The 14,343-nt window shown below is 36.0% G+C and overlaps 1 protein-coding gene across 1 annotated transcript in view; it reads left to right on the top strand.

Moving 5' to 3' along the window:
* The window catches only part of LOC131665565 (uncharacterized), a 107,920-nt gene that overhangs the window by 53,851 nt on the left and 39,726 nt on the right, over positions 1–14,343 (top strand). The window contains exon 11 of the mRNA XM_058937527.1: positions 10,734–10,936. Coding sequence (XP_058793510.1) covers positions 10,734–10,936 — 203 coding nt within the window. The remainder of the gene's footprint in view (positions 1–10,733; positions 10,937–14,343) is intronic.

The following is a 14,343-nucleotide window of genomic DNA, read 5'->3' as shown; positions in this document are numbered from 1 at the left end:
CACGTTATTTTTTCTTATTTCTCAATATCACGCGGATTTTTTAATCCAAGTTTCTCTTGTACGTATATTCGAGTTATTTTCCAATGTACTTTCGTGTTTTCTTTATCGTACTTGCGTGAAAGTGTATCGTCGTACGCGTGTGTGTTGTATATAAATGAATGTTTAGTTTTTGTTAGAATTAACTTGGTGCGATTGTAAGATATTTTATTCATCTGCACGAAACGAATTCTCGAATATTTCAATATTTCGACGGCGCGAATATTCACGAAACGCGAGGCAGTCACATCCTGAATCAGTGCATCATCGAACGAATGTACGTAGAATTAGTGACGCCAAATTGATGTCAATTGGAGCAGCTTAATAGCAATGGCGGACCGACCGACGGAGATTTTCAGCAAGATAAACAGCAGCGTCCGAGGCTCTAGATCGAACGCGTGAGTTTACGTGTGGCGATGAGGCGACGTAGACACACGTGTTTGACTTTAGAGAATCGGGCCAAAGTTGCAGCTCCTCCCTGTCTACCACTACCAAGATTTCCAACTTTGTGCCTGCGTGCTCCAGGTTATCGAGTCTTCAACAATGCTGATTGGCTATTGTGCATGTGGTGTGCCAACTAGTGTTAATTGAATTACTTGTGTAAATTGCCCACAATTGAAGGTGGATCTTGAGGTCTGAATACGAGTCTATTGGATGCGATAAAGTTTTGTATTTGAGTTCGGAGCGTAAATAACAATGATATGCTACATTTTCTACGTTATCAATGACATGATCCATATTTGTGTTATATTTATTTATTTTTTCGATTTTATAAAAAGCCAACGTTGATAATACGAATTATTTTACTTCGAAGATAAAAGTTTGAGCAATGTTTCGTCTATAAGTTTTTTTCTATCCGGGCTTATTTTCGTACATTGAATTTAACAATTTAACGAAGTGTGAAAAATCTTGAGAAAAATATTCCGTCGATGTCAATGTGTAAACTTAGAATTTAATGTTCTCCTTTTACGTGGGAAATCATACGGAAACGCCAAGAGGAAATTACTACTGTTTATCTACGAATTTCTCCTAATTCTACCTACGAATTTCCTAGTTTAAGTAAACTTTTGCTCATGGTTTTCCAGTAAAACTAGGGCAATATAATTAACGATATTAGCACTGCAAAAGTTAAGAAAATATATTGAGGTAAAAATAGCGAGAAACAAAGGAATGTGTTCTTTTTTCATATCTTGTTTGCATTGCACACTGAAACTTTTGCACAATAACATTAGAACGCTTTTATACAAGAAATCAAAAGACCAGAAAGTTTACACTTAGTCTCTCTCGGAGAGGCGCTAAACGATGATCCACTTGCGTCAGAGGACGGAACACAACTAACGGGAGTGCCCGACCGGTTGTATCAAGGGGTTTTCTTTCCCTCCTTGGCTCTCTACCTCTACTTCAGGCCCAAAGGCTTTCTGTCAATAAGGCGTCGTGCATCATCATCCCCTCGCTAGATGCTCAATTTTCCGCAGGGAGGGATTCCGCTTTTCTCTAAGACCGTAGCGTGTTCCGTTCGGGGCATGATGAGCCGTCTTACTTTCGTAAGTACTCATACGCGTAATTCGGGAGAGGTGGTGTCGATTTTGCGATAGGTTTGTTTTTCGCGAAGGAGTTGGTTTTACGCGTGGCCGAGAATGTTTCTTACACATAGAAAATCGCCTTTGATACCCGCACGCTCACATATAATAATCCGCTGCGAGCTGTTACATTTTCATTATTTTGAGGGGGACGGCGATTACAAAGCAGCTAATACGCTTCTTTTTTCAAGTTCTCCGGCGGACGCATCACCGACTAATTATCGTGCCGGTACCCGAGAAATACGTCTCTCGGTTTTTATCTTTATCGGCCGGCTGGACATTGGGTTTTCCCCGATCGTAAAAAAATTCGACCAGGTGTCGTAAACGTGATGAAAAGATGTCTTCCTTTCATACAGGGAAAGAAACGACAAGTTCAGCCGAACACGTGCGCGTCGTAAGGCTCGGAAATTTCCTTGACACCGGCGCATCTCTCGCAATCAGATTCGCTTTGGGAAAATCCACACGAGCCCAGGTGAATGACCTATAATGCCCCGCAGCATCTGTTTTATCTCGATTCGGAACAAAATAAGTACGAACCGCACTTAAAGTGTATTTTCAAAAATGGACGTTTATATCGACCATAATAATACGTATTATGTTGAGATGTGTAGCGGAAAAAAATCGAATTTCTATAAGACAAGTTTATTTGATTGTCAGCTGTGACATGGGTTACTTGGTGTCCAGGAAATTGCACCGGGTCGCATGCTCGTGCGTCATTCCGATGTCTTATCCACCATCAGATTTATTACCAAGCAACCGTCGGCTTATTTCTTAACTTGTTTCCCTCGCTCGTAGCATTTCTCTGTATTCTCTCTGCTCTTCTTTGAGTCGCACTTCACTTTCTGTCTCGTTTACTTCGAGCTCATACATATGCTGCATCTCCTCGAGATTTGCTTTTCTTCTTTTTATTTCAATTTCTTTTACTACTCACTGGATTATCTACCATTTTTTCAAGGATGAAGTGAATTAAGTTGCCATGGAATTTGTTCCTATTTAGTCTCTTTCGTAGATTGGGAATGGTTTGAGATTTTTTTTATTTAAGCAGAGACACATAATCAGACACTTAACGATATGGATTACTGCTCGGTGTGCATTATTTTCATTAATGTATTTACGAAATCTGCAATAAGCTTGATTATACTAAATATGAATATTCATAGGAGCATAATTATATCGTATTGATTATCAATTGATATTGACAATTGTATTAATTGATGCGTAAGGTGAGAAAAACCAAATTCTTATATGACGTGAATTAATAAGGATGAAAATAAATGAGAGAACAAGTTTGAATGGAATTTTGCGAAATCACGGTGAAATAAAGCCGTTTATTCTGAAAACCTTATAGGTATAGCTACGTTATATTGCATCGACCTAAAGCGTGCAGAAAATAGACTTACGCGAGAATTTCCATCATGTCATCTTGTGTGCTTGCTGTGAACATAGGGGCTTATAAAAGCAAAAGAAGAGAGAAGAAGCCTTGGTTAAAAGCCTCGTTAAAGTATACACCTGAATGGTCTCGTTCTCTCAAAACACACAACCTCGGTTAGCCTTCTTTTTGGCCAACAGAATTAGTCGGGTCAGTTGTGCGGCAAAGGCGGCTTCTCGTATACGCGCAAAACTTATAAATGGGCTTGACGGAAAATTGATTTTCGCGCAGGCTTCTCCTCTACATAGCCGTTATGGATGGCCGAGGCTATAGGCAAGTGCATTCTAGAGGGCGAGATTGATGAGGCTGAGTTTCCATGAAAAATGAGTTGCGGATGAGTTCGTGTAAACACTGGCTCGCTGCTCGCGTCCCGTTACGAACGGCTGATCCGTCGACGACGTGACTTTTTATGAATGAGTGGGCCCCTCTCCGTTTCTCTTGCGTGAACGCGGGTACAGCGACATGCGAGATGTGAGCTTGGGCATTTTTATGATCGCGCAACACAAATACCTCGTCTAATGCACGTTCCCCAATTAACGAGAGAGTACACTTGATAAAGAAAGGAAAACAATAACAAAAGACGACTGATTGCTCGTCTACGTCAGAGAGCTGAAAACGAAACGTCTACATTTCCCGCGATGATAAAGATTATGTTTATTCACGGAGGGGTCGAGCCACTCGTTTCATTCTGCGACACTTACAAAAGAGTATGCGGATTATTTGGGTACCGACTGCTAAGAGACCGTGAATGGAAATTGCCAGGATCGCCATCTAGTTATACAGTCAGAGTTTCTTCTCCCTCTCCCTTCTCTCTGCAAACTTTGCATTATCTTATCTATCCAAACAATTTCCAATTGTACGGTGAGCATACAGCGCGTGAGCATTACAGCGAATGCTGAGGGAGAGAGAGAGAGAGAGAAGTTACGTAGCTAAATCCGAAAGCAATGCAATTTCGATTCTATTCCATTGATCGCTCTGCGAATGTCGTTCATACCTTCGACGAAAAAATTAATTCATGTATTTTATTGTGCGCGAATGATTGGTATATTAAGTAATTGGTATATTGTAGATGTAATTGATTTGGAGCACTATTCGACGAATAGGTTGATTTGTAGGCTTCAGAACACTTACCAATAAAGTGGATATTTCGTAATGCCGTAGTATTTACGGTGTAATTACCTAATCAAGAAATTCATCATGCTTCTTTACATATAAATTGTATGCAATAGTTAACATTTATTTTTTGTTTTTTTTAACCATGAACGGGTATACCATTATCAAATACACTGCTGATTCTTTGTAATGTTTCGAAAATATTTGGTCTATCAACATCATACTGAATTGAACGTTTGGAACGCTTTAATTCTGTCATAAAGTCTATCATGATTCGTTGGATATACATAAAGTATTCAGCAAGATTTTCCCATTTTCTGTTCTTGACTTCGTTTAATTTCTTGGTAAGACGAGTTTTGTATGGTTCTTGTAAACCACGGATTTCTTCAATAGTCCAGTTATTCATTGCATTGATCACGTCATTTTGATATTTATTGTAGCGAGCTTCAATCGATGACCAGAAAACGACCATCGTAATGAAGAGAACCTTAAAGTGAATTAAAAATGTACAAGAATTGATTTTGTATGATTGTAAATTAAATGTCATACCATTTAATAAGGTTTTAAGTTTTAACGAGAATTATTATAATAATAATCGAGACGACAAGTTAATACAATTTTGATATGATAAAATATTTTTATATCTACGATTAGTTTTCGAAGATCTAAAAATCACAAAAAAAGAAATTCAATTTTAAATGCAACATTGTCATAGTAAGATAAAAATGCTATATCAGTGAGGAGGTATGAAATAAGATCGATTCTGAAGTAAACTTGATCTCAGATCTAATAAAGGCTAATACTCACAGAGTTGAATACTTCATTTTGACTAAAGCAGACGATTTACTAGACTGATGATGTAACTAAGGTATGAACGTTTATTTTATAGTGCACTAAATGCTTTATTTGTCTACCAGTTATCACTGTTTTTTCAGAAAAAAAAAGAATTGTCCTTGTTTACGAGCATAATTTTTTTTTATCAATCAAATGATATGGCTACAGATAATCCAAAACGATATTCCGCAAACACAGTATTAAATGCTCGTTAGTTGAAATAACTTTTAAATTTTATTGTATGACCTTTTGACCGTCTCTTATCCAATGACTATTCACATTGCAAAAGACTTTTACGTACTGAGCGATACTAACTGTTTCTAAAGTAATTTCCGTGACAAAAGAGGAGACAAAATAATTTTAATTTAATGTAGGTTTCCCATTGAATCGCAAGCACATTTTATTTCATAATAATGATAATTAAAAGCTATGTAAGCGTATAATCTATAAGCTCTTACATCTTAATGATTTTTTTCAAGCGATAATCATAATAAAGTTGCAATGTCAAGATAATAAAAAGACATATTACGTCCGATTGCTGTTACGTTTATTCACTTCAGCATAAATCATCAATACGTTAACATTGAAATTACTTGGATAAAAAAGTTACTTCTAATCATTATTTTAAAAGATATTTGATTGTCGATCCAAACGAGTAACAGCGTTGGGTACAGACTAATATTCACCACAATTGTTCTCCCAGAACATCTTATAATATAAATCATTTTGACTTGCAGAATGCTTTATGCGTTTCACTTCATTGCGGAAGGCCCTTATGTTTCGTTTGAGATGCACAAAATATTCACCAAAGTTGGTGGCTTCGTTAAATTTATTAGTAATACGTATTTTGTAAATATGGGGCACGTCAGGCACTTCCTTGAATGTCCACTTAATCAATCATAACATCTTGATATTTATTCTAGTGAGTATCAGCTGATGAACAGGAAACGACCAATGTAACAAAAAGAACTTTACGAAAATAATTATAGTATGTTGAAATAGAATTTTAGGCAATTTCTGATGTTTTCATTGTATTCTATAATTTTATTACCAACACTAAAGATTTAAGAACCGTAAAATTTCAATAAAGTTTAATGAGAAAAACGTTTGGTAAAAGTGTGCACGATATAATAATAAATATTTAAAGAATGAAATCTCGAATATATTTAATGACGGTAAGCTATCGAAGATGAACGTATATGCAATCTTAAATTTTAAAAAATATCTGCTGTATTGGAAATGAATAGCACAAAAAGGAATGGGGTAGCACAATAGAAATGTTCAAGTGTTGTAAACCCAACCCACATGCACACCTTTCAGAAAAGGTAAAATTGGTTCGCGAAAAGGGTGCAGGTGCCTATAGTGACTGTTTCAAAATCAATTTTCCAATACGATGTGTGCGAGACTAGATTTGAAGCACTCTTGCTTTCCTGACTCTGTGTAAGTCGATTCCTTGCGCACGGAGGAGTATCGAGAAAGTTTTTGAAATTCATAAATAAAATATGTCTCAACAAATAATAAAACCGACGGTCGTTGATGTTTAAAACTTTCGCTTTATGGTCACAATCAAAATTATAATTCCTATGCGTTAATTTCTCACAGCACTTGATGTACAAGTATCATAAATATTAATAAATCCGAATACTTAAGATTTGTCGCCCCGGCAAATCCCTTATAGTAAACACTGATAGATATTTACGTCCGAAAGTAACAGCTAAAGAACTTCCTCTTACCGTTGAAGAAGCATTTGTAAGTTATTCTTCATTACCTACACGGATTTGTTTCGTCTCTACGATATGATTAATAGAACTGATTGGCGTATTATAATTAGAATAAGTAAACTACAAAAATCTGCACCGGTAAAGAGTAAAAACAGATCATATTAAAAGTCTTATAATGTAAATAGGTCTCTCAGAACTGTATCAATCGAGTTAAAACCTTTTCCGGGTGATAACGCGTAGCATAAAGTTTACGCTATTAGGCATATCGCGAGGTTGTGTGGAAGTGACAGAAAAAGTAAGTGACTTTGGGCGGAGCCCGGAACTGATATCTTACTGTATAAGATAATAAGTTTTGTGCTACTTCATAGTTACTTCTTGTTTATTCGCATGTGACTCGCTACCGAGAGTCTTGATGATACCACGAATATTAAGAATTGTGTTATACGGCAATGTCAAATACATCATAGCATTTATGCATTAGTCGTTGACCATAATACTACGTGTACAATATTTTCCATTATATACATGGAACGTTGAACAAATGCCTAAACAACGGTAAGATAAATAGATAATACGAGACCTGAAATTTTCGTGTTTACCAATAATATATTCGATCGCTGATATTTGCACACATACAAACACATATACATATATTTATTTAAAATACAGACGATAGTAACTCTACATAATATTAGTAATGAAAATGGATGACAAAAAACATATTCTTAATTTTTTTCAATTAGTAAATTTTAGTAAACAAATTGCTTACTTTCTGAACTTTTTTAAAAATGTCATCATTATCACCGTGAATATTACGCTTCTTTTTGGACTGCATGAACTCAGATACGAACTCTACCATTGTTTGCTGAATATACTTAAAGTATTCACCAACATTTTCCTAGTGTTTATTTTTGGCTGAATTCAATCTGCTGGTAATGTGACTTATAAGGCTCTGACAAATCATGCATTTCTTCAACAGCCCATTTAGTCGTGGCATCGATCACATCATCTTGATATTTATTATAACACGCCTCAGCGGATGTCCAGAAAATAGTCAGGGTAACGAAAAGAATGCTGTAGAAAAACAAAAGGAATGTAAATTAAAATTTTTTTCTTAACTTTAAGCTGATGAATAAATTTAAAGTCTTTTATAATACATACATTCTAATTAAGTCGAATAATCATTAGAAATTTTAATTGCAGACAGTTTTTGATAGATAAACGATAAAAATAAATATACGGCTATTAATTTTTCATTCATGAAAATGCCTACATTATCATTCAAAAGCTTCAACATTTTTTTCGAATAAAGAAAAAAGATAATAGAAACGAATATAAAGGTTTTAAATAATTAATATTTGGAAAAATGGAAACAGTTAAGCCGTGTGAACTAAAATGTATCTTGGAGGGAATTTGAAAGTGTAACGATTACTCACAGTGCTAAAAATGTTGACAATATTTCAGTATATTATAGCTGTGATATAACTAACAATATTTAGCAAATTAGTCCATTTTATACCTTGAATTCTTGAATACTCATTAATATAAAAATAATACACTTTGTCACCGATAAGAATGTAATTAACTTATTTTCATTAAAATATATCTTTGAAGGAAGTGCACATAGACTATTAAAATTTATTGTCGCGTATTTTATATAATAGTTTCTATTCGTAAAATAGAAAACATGATATATTTTGTGATTTAACATTGTTATCATTCTTCTGTGTAACGATTACGTTAATTAATGTAAAGAAAGTAAATTTTTGAAAAATATTTGTATACATAACTCACGGATTTGAAGCTTTAAGAAGCTGTAAGAAAATATTTAATGTTATCTTACGCAGTGACGCAATTAATTAAAATGTATACATATATATTTTACTATTAGATGTCATTATATCAAAATACACATATTATTCGTAAATTGCGAAGATTGAGCTTCGTATTCACGATAAAAGGATTTAAGAATGTTTACAAAAATAAGTATTTTTAATATCGATACTTTCGCGTAGCCGTTATAATTTTTCAAAAGTTTTGCAACGTCAGAGAATTCTTACAAAAAATAAGGTCCATACTTTATAATTCTAGTATAAGTGATCCTACTCTAACGCTGTATTTATTCAAGCATAATCTAGATAAAAGATTATTCGAATAAATATTCGAACAATAAAGAAAAGAGCATTGTTCGAACGTTAGTCTAAGCGGATATCCTTTTCATTTCACTCAGAATATATTTATACGAACGTGAATCGCAATAAATCTCAATTACAAAGTCACAATTTTCATCTCTTACTCTCGCAAATTCATATATACCAGAAATATGACAAATTGAAATCAGCAATTTCCAAGTGCGTGCGCCATATACGAAGAACAAGCAATAATTTATAAAGGATAAAATAGAGTTAATCCTTCCATCAGCGTAAAAAAAGGACCATCAGAAATGCGGAGGTTTGCTGGGCAACCGCAACGTCACACGACAGGGGGAGTGGGGTTTACGGCGGTTAATCCGCCGAGCGGTAAATTCGAGTGACAGTAGCGTCGACCGACCGCCACAAAAGGAGAGGGGAGTAGCACATGCAGATAAGCCCCGGAAAAGACGGCCTCTCTCTCTGATTTACGATTATTGTTTAAGACGCGTACACTCTCCTTATCGATCTACGTTATGACGCACGAATCAAGAATATTAGTCTTCCCTATTGCCGCATCAATCAGCATTTTTAAGTTGGAAAAAAAATTTCAGGGAAGATAACGTATTATTTTAAGGAAGACTTAGAAAAGAATAGGACGCTTGCTTCTTTTCGGATAATGTTACCAATTTTTCTGTCGGCTTCTGGATTTATTCGACGAGCTACTTATGATATTATGATGTTATCGGTGTCTTCGCGTCAATTTTTATGGAAATTTCTGAATGCGATTGTGTGCTGATAACTTTTATTATTATGCAAGCGTGCTCTGGTGTAATGCGATGACTCATCTCTCTAATCATTTCTCACGATAATGATTCATTATGAAAAATATATAATTTTTTTATGCGAAAATTGCACTCAGCTAGAAGAAAAAAACGTTGTGTTTGTATACAACAATGTAAAAATATATATTTCAGGCAATAAAATACGTAAGTTTATTAGTGGCAAATAACTCATCGATGCTCGGGCGATAAAATCTCATGGCCAACAATTTTTCTCTACTCTACTTTTAGGCTAAGGGTTCGACGCTCTATAGTTATACGATTTCGCTTGAGTGTGTAGCTTCTTATCACGGAACTGTGGAGGTAATCGAGTAGAAGCTTTTTTTTTCTATATCTCGTGGGAGCTTTTTTCCTTTCTCCGTCTTATTGTATTTGACGTGATTATCGTGTCTCGTAAAAGCTATTGAAAAGCATATACGTTACATGTTTGACAATCTATTGTTGGGCTTGACACCATTTATGACATTTACGTGTGTGTGCGTGTTATGCTGATCGACTTGAGGTTATAGTTCTTCGAAGTGTTTTCTTGCAAATTTGAAGAAAGAAAAGGGTAACTCAGTTTTGTAGCCGGAGTTTTGTTGCCTCAAGTTTTATTGATTTTGCATTTTTCTCGCATACTTTCATCTATTTTATATTTGTCGTCAATATCGATTCAGTTTTATTAGAAAATTGTACATATATAAGTCAGTCACTAGTTCTTAAGGTATTTTTATATACTAATCTACGCGCTAATTTCATATTATGAGTTAATATCAATAATTACGCATACGAGTCATTTTTCAATTTGACATTTCATTCTCGGCAAAACAAATATTCTTCCATTACTCGATTATTAAAAGTTAATCTGAATATTAAACACATCGATCAAACGCTCTAGTGAAATTTACAATTAAAAAGTAAAACACATGGCAGAAATATGAACAGAGCAGCAGCGCCTCATTATTTTGCAAAATGAAACCGAACGCGATGGAGAATTAACAATAGGGTGGAGCGGGAGCAAGGTAAGCGTCTATGAGCAATATAATAATGAAAATTACATGGTTTAACAGTACCGAGCACTTGACCGCCTCGTATCCCGGCACAGCGCGTAACTCGGCCACCGGCTCACTAGCCAGCTCGAGAGAAAGCAGTGCCTCCCAGGGACCAGCACCATACCGCGTTCTCATGGTTGGATCTGCGGCTGTTGGCAAAAGTTCCCTCGTGTCGCAGTTCATGACCTCTGAGTACCTACATGCCTACGATACGTCTATTGGTAAGCTTTAATTTTCTTTCTTTTTTTGTTAATCTATGGAAAATATATGGAGTATGAGTTGACTTCGCGACGCTGTTGACTTTTGATAAACATATTAATATCCAACGTGTATATTTTTGCTTTGAAAACTGTTTGAGAGGAATGTGCTAAAATAATGTATTGCAAAATACAGCGCCGAAAATTGCTTTCTGTAGATTTTTAATAAAAATATTGTTTTGAGCTGGCAAGTTTTTATAAATGAATTATAGAAAAGCTTTTATAAATGAATTTCAGGAAACAAAACAAACAACAATTTGGAAGGAATGTTTTTCGATTAAAAGTTATTATAGATTTGTTTACTTAAAGTCTGTATAACCAAGCTCTATCAATGTACATTTACGGCCTTTTATAAACAAGTTCATAAAGATGCCCCTTTCAGTAGAGAAAATTATTAATGTTTTATAAAAGGTTGATAAAATTAAATTGATGCTCAGTTTTTTTTGAGCCTATACCCGAGAGTTGTTCGCGAGTAGTAAGCGAATCCACCTTCGTATTCGAAAAAAAATGTCGTCTCGCAATTTCCTACCAGACATGTGCGCGGGCGAAAAGAAATCTCAAGAACCCACACAATCCGAGCTTTCGAAAGAAAAAAAAGGAAAGAAAAGCCAATGAAATCACGACGTAAGTTTATTTCATTTTATGAGCGACACGGGACCGAGAGCGAGAGAGAGGAAAAAACGCAAAGATTCGCGCACACTCCAAGAGACCTTATCATTGCCGGCCCGATAAGTTTCGCGGGATTATTGCAAGCGCAAGCGAGATGAGAAAAAGAAAAAGCTGAGCCGGCTTATTCCGGTTCTTGCTTCTTCCATCAACACGAGCAAGGACAGCTCTTGCGCTTTTTTTGCTGCTACTGCTGTTTGATGAAGCAAGATGCCGTTTATTGGATATTTCTTTCTTTTTTTCCTTTTCATCGGCTGTTTCATACATTTTTTGACCCAATGCATAAATTGAAATCGATCGTCTTTTGACACGACGCATAATTGTTGGGGTAACGTCAATTTTGAAATACAAAATGATTGATATAAATCGATTGATTCTTATTCGGACGTGCGTGTGTGCATTCATTCGCGAATGTCAATAAAACGTCGAATCACTATGGAAAATGGATTTTCCATCTTCCATTTGTGCGCCTCTTATTTGTTTTCTAATGGACTTGTTCCGCTTTTTTATTTCTTCTTTCATATTTACGCCACGGTAATATTGACGATAGATAATTGGGGAAAAAAGTTACATTATGCAATGCTAAAGTACAAAATTGACAATTTTCAATCGTGTGAAATTATTTCGGCTAGATTTTTGATTTACAAAAAAAAACTTCGCTCTGCGGTACCGAACATTCAAATAAAACATGTTTTTGTTACCCGTCGAGTTTCTATTTACCCAAAACACCAAATTAGAACTCCCGTCAATGGAAACTGGTAGACATGCACGCACAACGTATCTGACAACAGAGAAAAAAGTGTTTTTCTCATTTGAAACTTTTCGAAATAAAATAGCCACATGCAAACAGAGCAGTGTTTTGTAGAGAAATTCCGGATGTATTTTTACCTGCGAGCGCGACGGAAATTTCATCGTTTCTCTTCCTCTCTCCTTGCACATAGTAGTTGTCCGGTCAAGTTGGCTTCGATTTGAAATTCAATTGCGATAGCCTAATTTGATTTTTCTCATTGTTGCCGGCATGATGACAGTTTTGCTGTGTTGCAATATTTGTGTGATAACATTACGCAGCCTAGGCGCTAAATCTATTTTCTCTTGCTTAACCAGATTGTAAACATTGTAATTGAGTATGTTCCGTTCAATAAACGAATTTTGTGTACAGGTAAAGTTTCGCGATAAAGTTTAAACTCGATTTATATATTACATAAAAAAATCGCTTGATGTCAAAAAGCTTTTACAAAACAAAAGCATATTATATTATAACATAGTGTTTAATCTAAACATTATAATTCGAGAAAAGAGAAAGAAAAAAGGAATAAGATTAAATTAAGTAGAAACTATCTTTAATGACAGGATGGGCGGCTTGGGGGCAGGTGTGAACGATTAAATGGAACATTGTCGTTTTAAATAGAAACTTGGCTCTTGAATGAAATAATAAATTTAATATAAAATACAATCAAACTACACTAAAAGCCTGAAATTCAGCCATTATAAAAAAACTTAATACTGGAACGAAGAAAAAGCCATTTAAATTCAGGGTATCTTTACAATGGAAATAAACAAAATATAATTTAGAAATTATTTAAAGCGGATAAATAAATTTACGAATGCTCGCTTATCCTGTACAAAATGCGAGTTGAATGGCCATTCACAAAATTCTTACCAGCTCGACACGCGTATCAGCGGTAAGATATTCACCCAAGTAGGGAGAGTGTTCCCAAACCCACAGCACAACGCAGTCCGCGGCCCTTTGATGGAAGAGGCCCGATGCCGTTGAGAGGAAGTCAAACTTTAGAAGACGCGGCGTACCCTCAGCTAGGTAGGCATCGAAGATAGCCGCACGTAATCGCCAAGATGACGCTGGATACACTCTCGCGTGAATGCCATAGATCGAACGATAGGCACTTGACGGAGTAAAACTGTTGGACCCGAGGATAAGAGATTTCAGACGAGAACGCACGCTAAAGGCCCAAATTTTCCTGAGAGACTGACTGGCCTCCCGACAGCGCTTCGCCATTGCGAGCAAAGGGAGCAACTCCCCACCCATGGGCCTCTTTGCGTAGGTCCAATCAGAAGACGCGAAATAAGCCAAAGAGATAAAGAGGCCGAGCGGGCTATCGGTTGTCGTCACAGCTCTCTTCTCATAAAATTAAGATTTATGCGAGACAGACACGTGTTAGTGTTAATGGGTTTTACGCTAGTTTGTTGCTATATCTCTCTCTCCTACTCTCTGTAGCCTCGCTTAGGCAGCGGCCTTTGGCCTACATGGCAACGACATACGGGGTTGTTCAGAAAAGATGATTACCAAAGTAAAGGTGAAAGCGCGCTCAAATTTGCTAACACCTGGCACGTATACGGCGCGAACATACATATTTTACTCTAAATAAAGTGAACAAACACGCGAATGAGTGACTTCCTCGATTGGACTAAAAGTGACTATATAATGCTTCTGCTCGTGCAGTCGGAGGTTCTTTCTCTTCCGGTTTTCTTTTTTTTTTTAACAAATATGCTTGTCGCCTTAATTAACAGTACTAGGCACATACGCGAGCCAAATTGCACAATTAAATCTTATTGCACGAGTGAGCAAATCATCGCTCGTTCTCGCTTTTACGCGTATCTGAACAATAACGAACTCTAATAAGCGCAATTAAGCGAGCTCACGAAAATCCCTCCAATTTCCTTTCCATCGCTCGGGCACTTGTGTTTCT

This window comes from Phymastichus coffea, unplaced genomic scaffold, assembly GCF_024137745.1.
Source record: "Phymastichus coffea isolate CEN01 unplaced genomic scaffold, Cenicafe_Pcof_1.1 PCOF00052, whole genome shotgun sequence".
Classification (NCBI taxonomy): domain Eukaryota; kingdom Metazoa; phylum Arthropoda; class Insecta; order Hymenoptera; family Eulophidae; genus Phymastichus; species Phymastichus coffea.
Note: the sequence above shows the minus strand (reverse complement) of the source record. Positions and strands in the feature narration are given on the sequence as shown.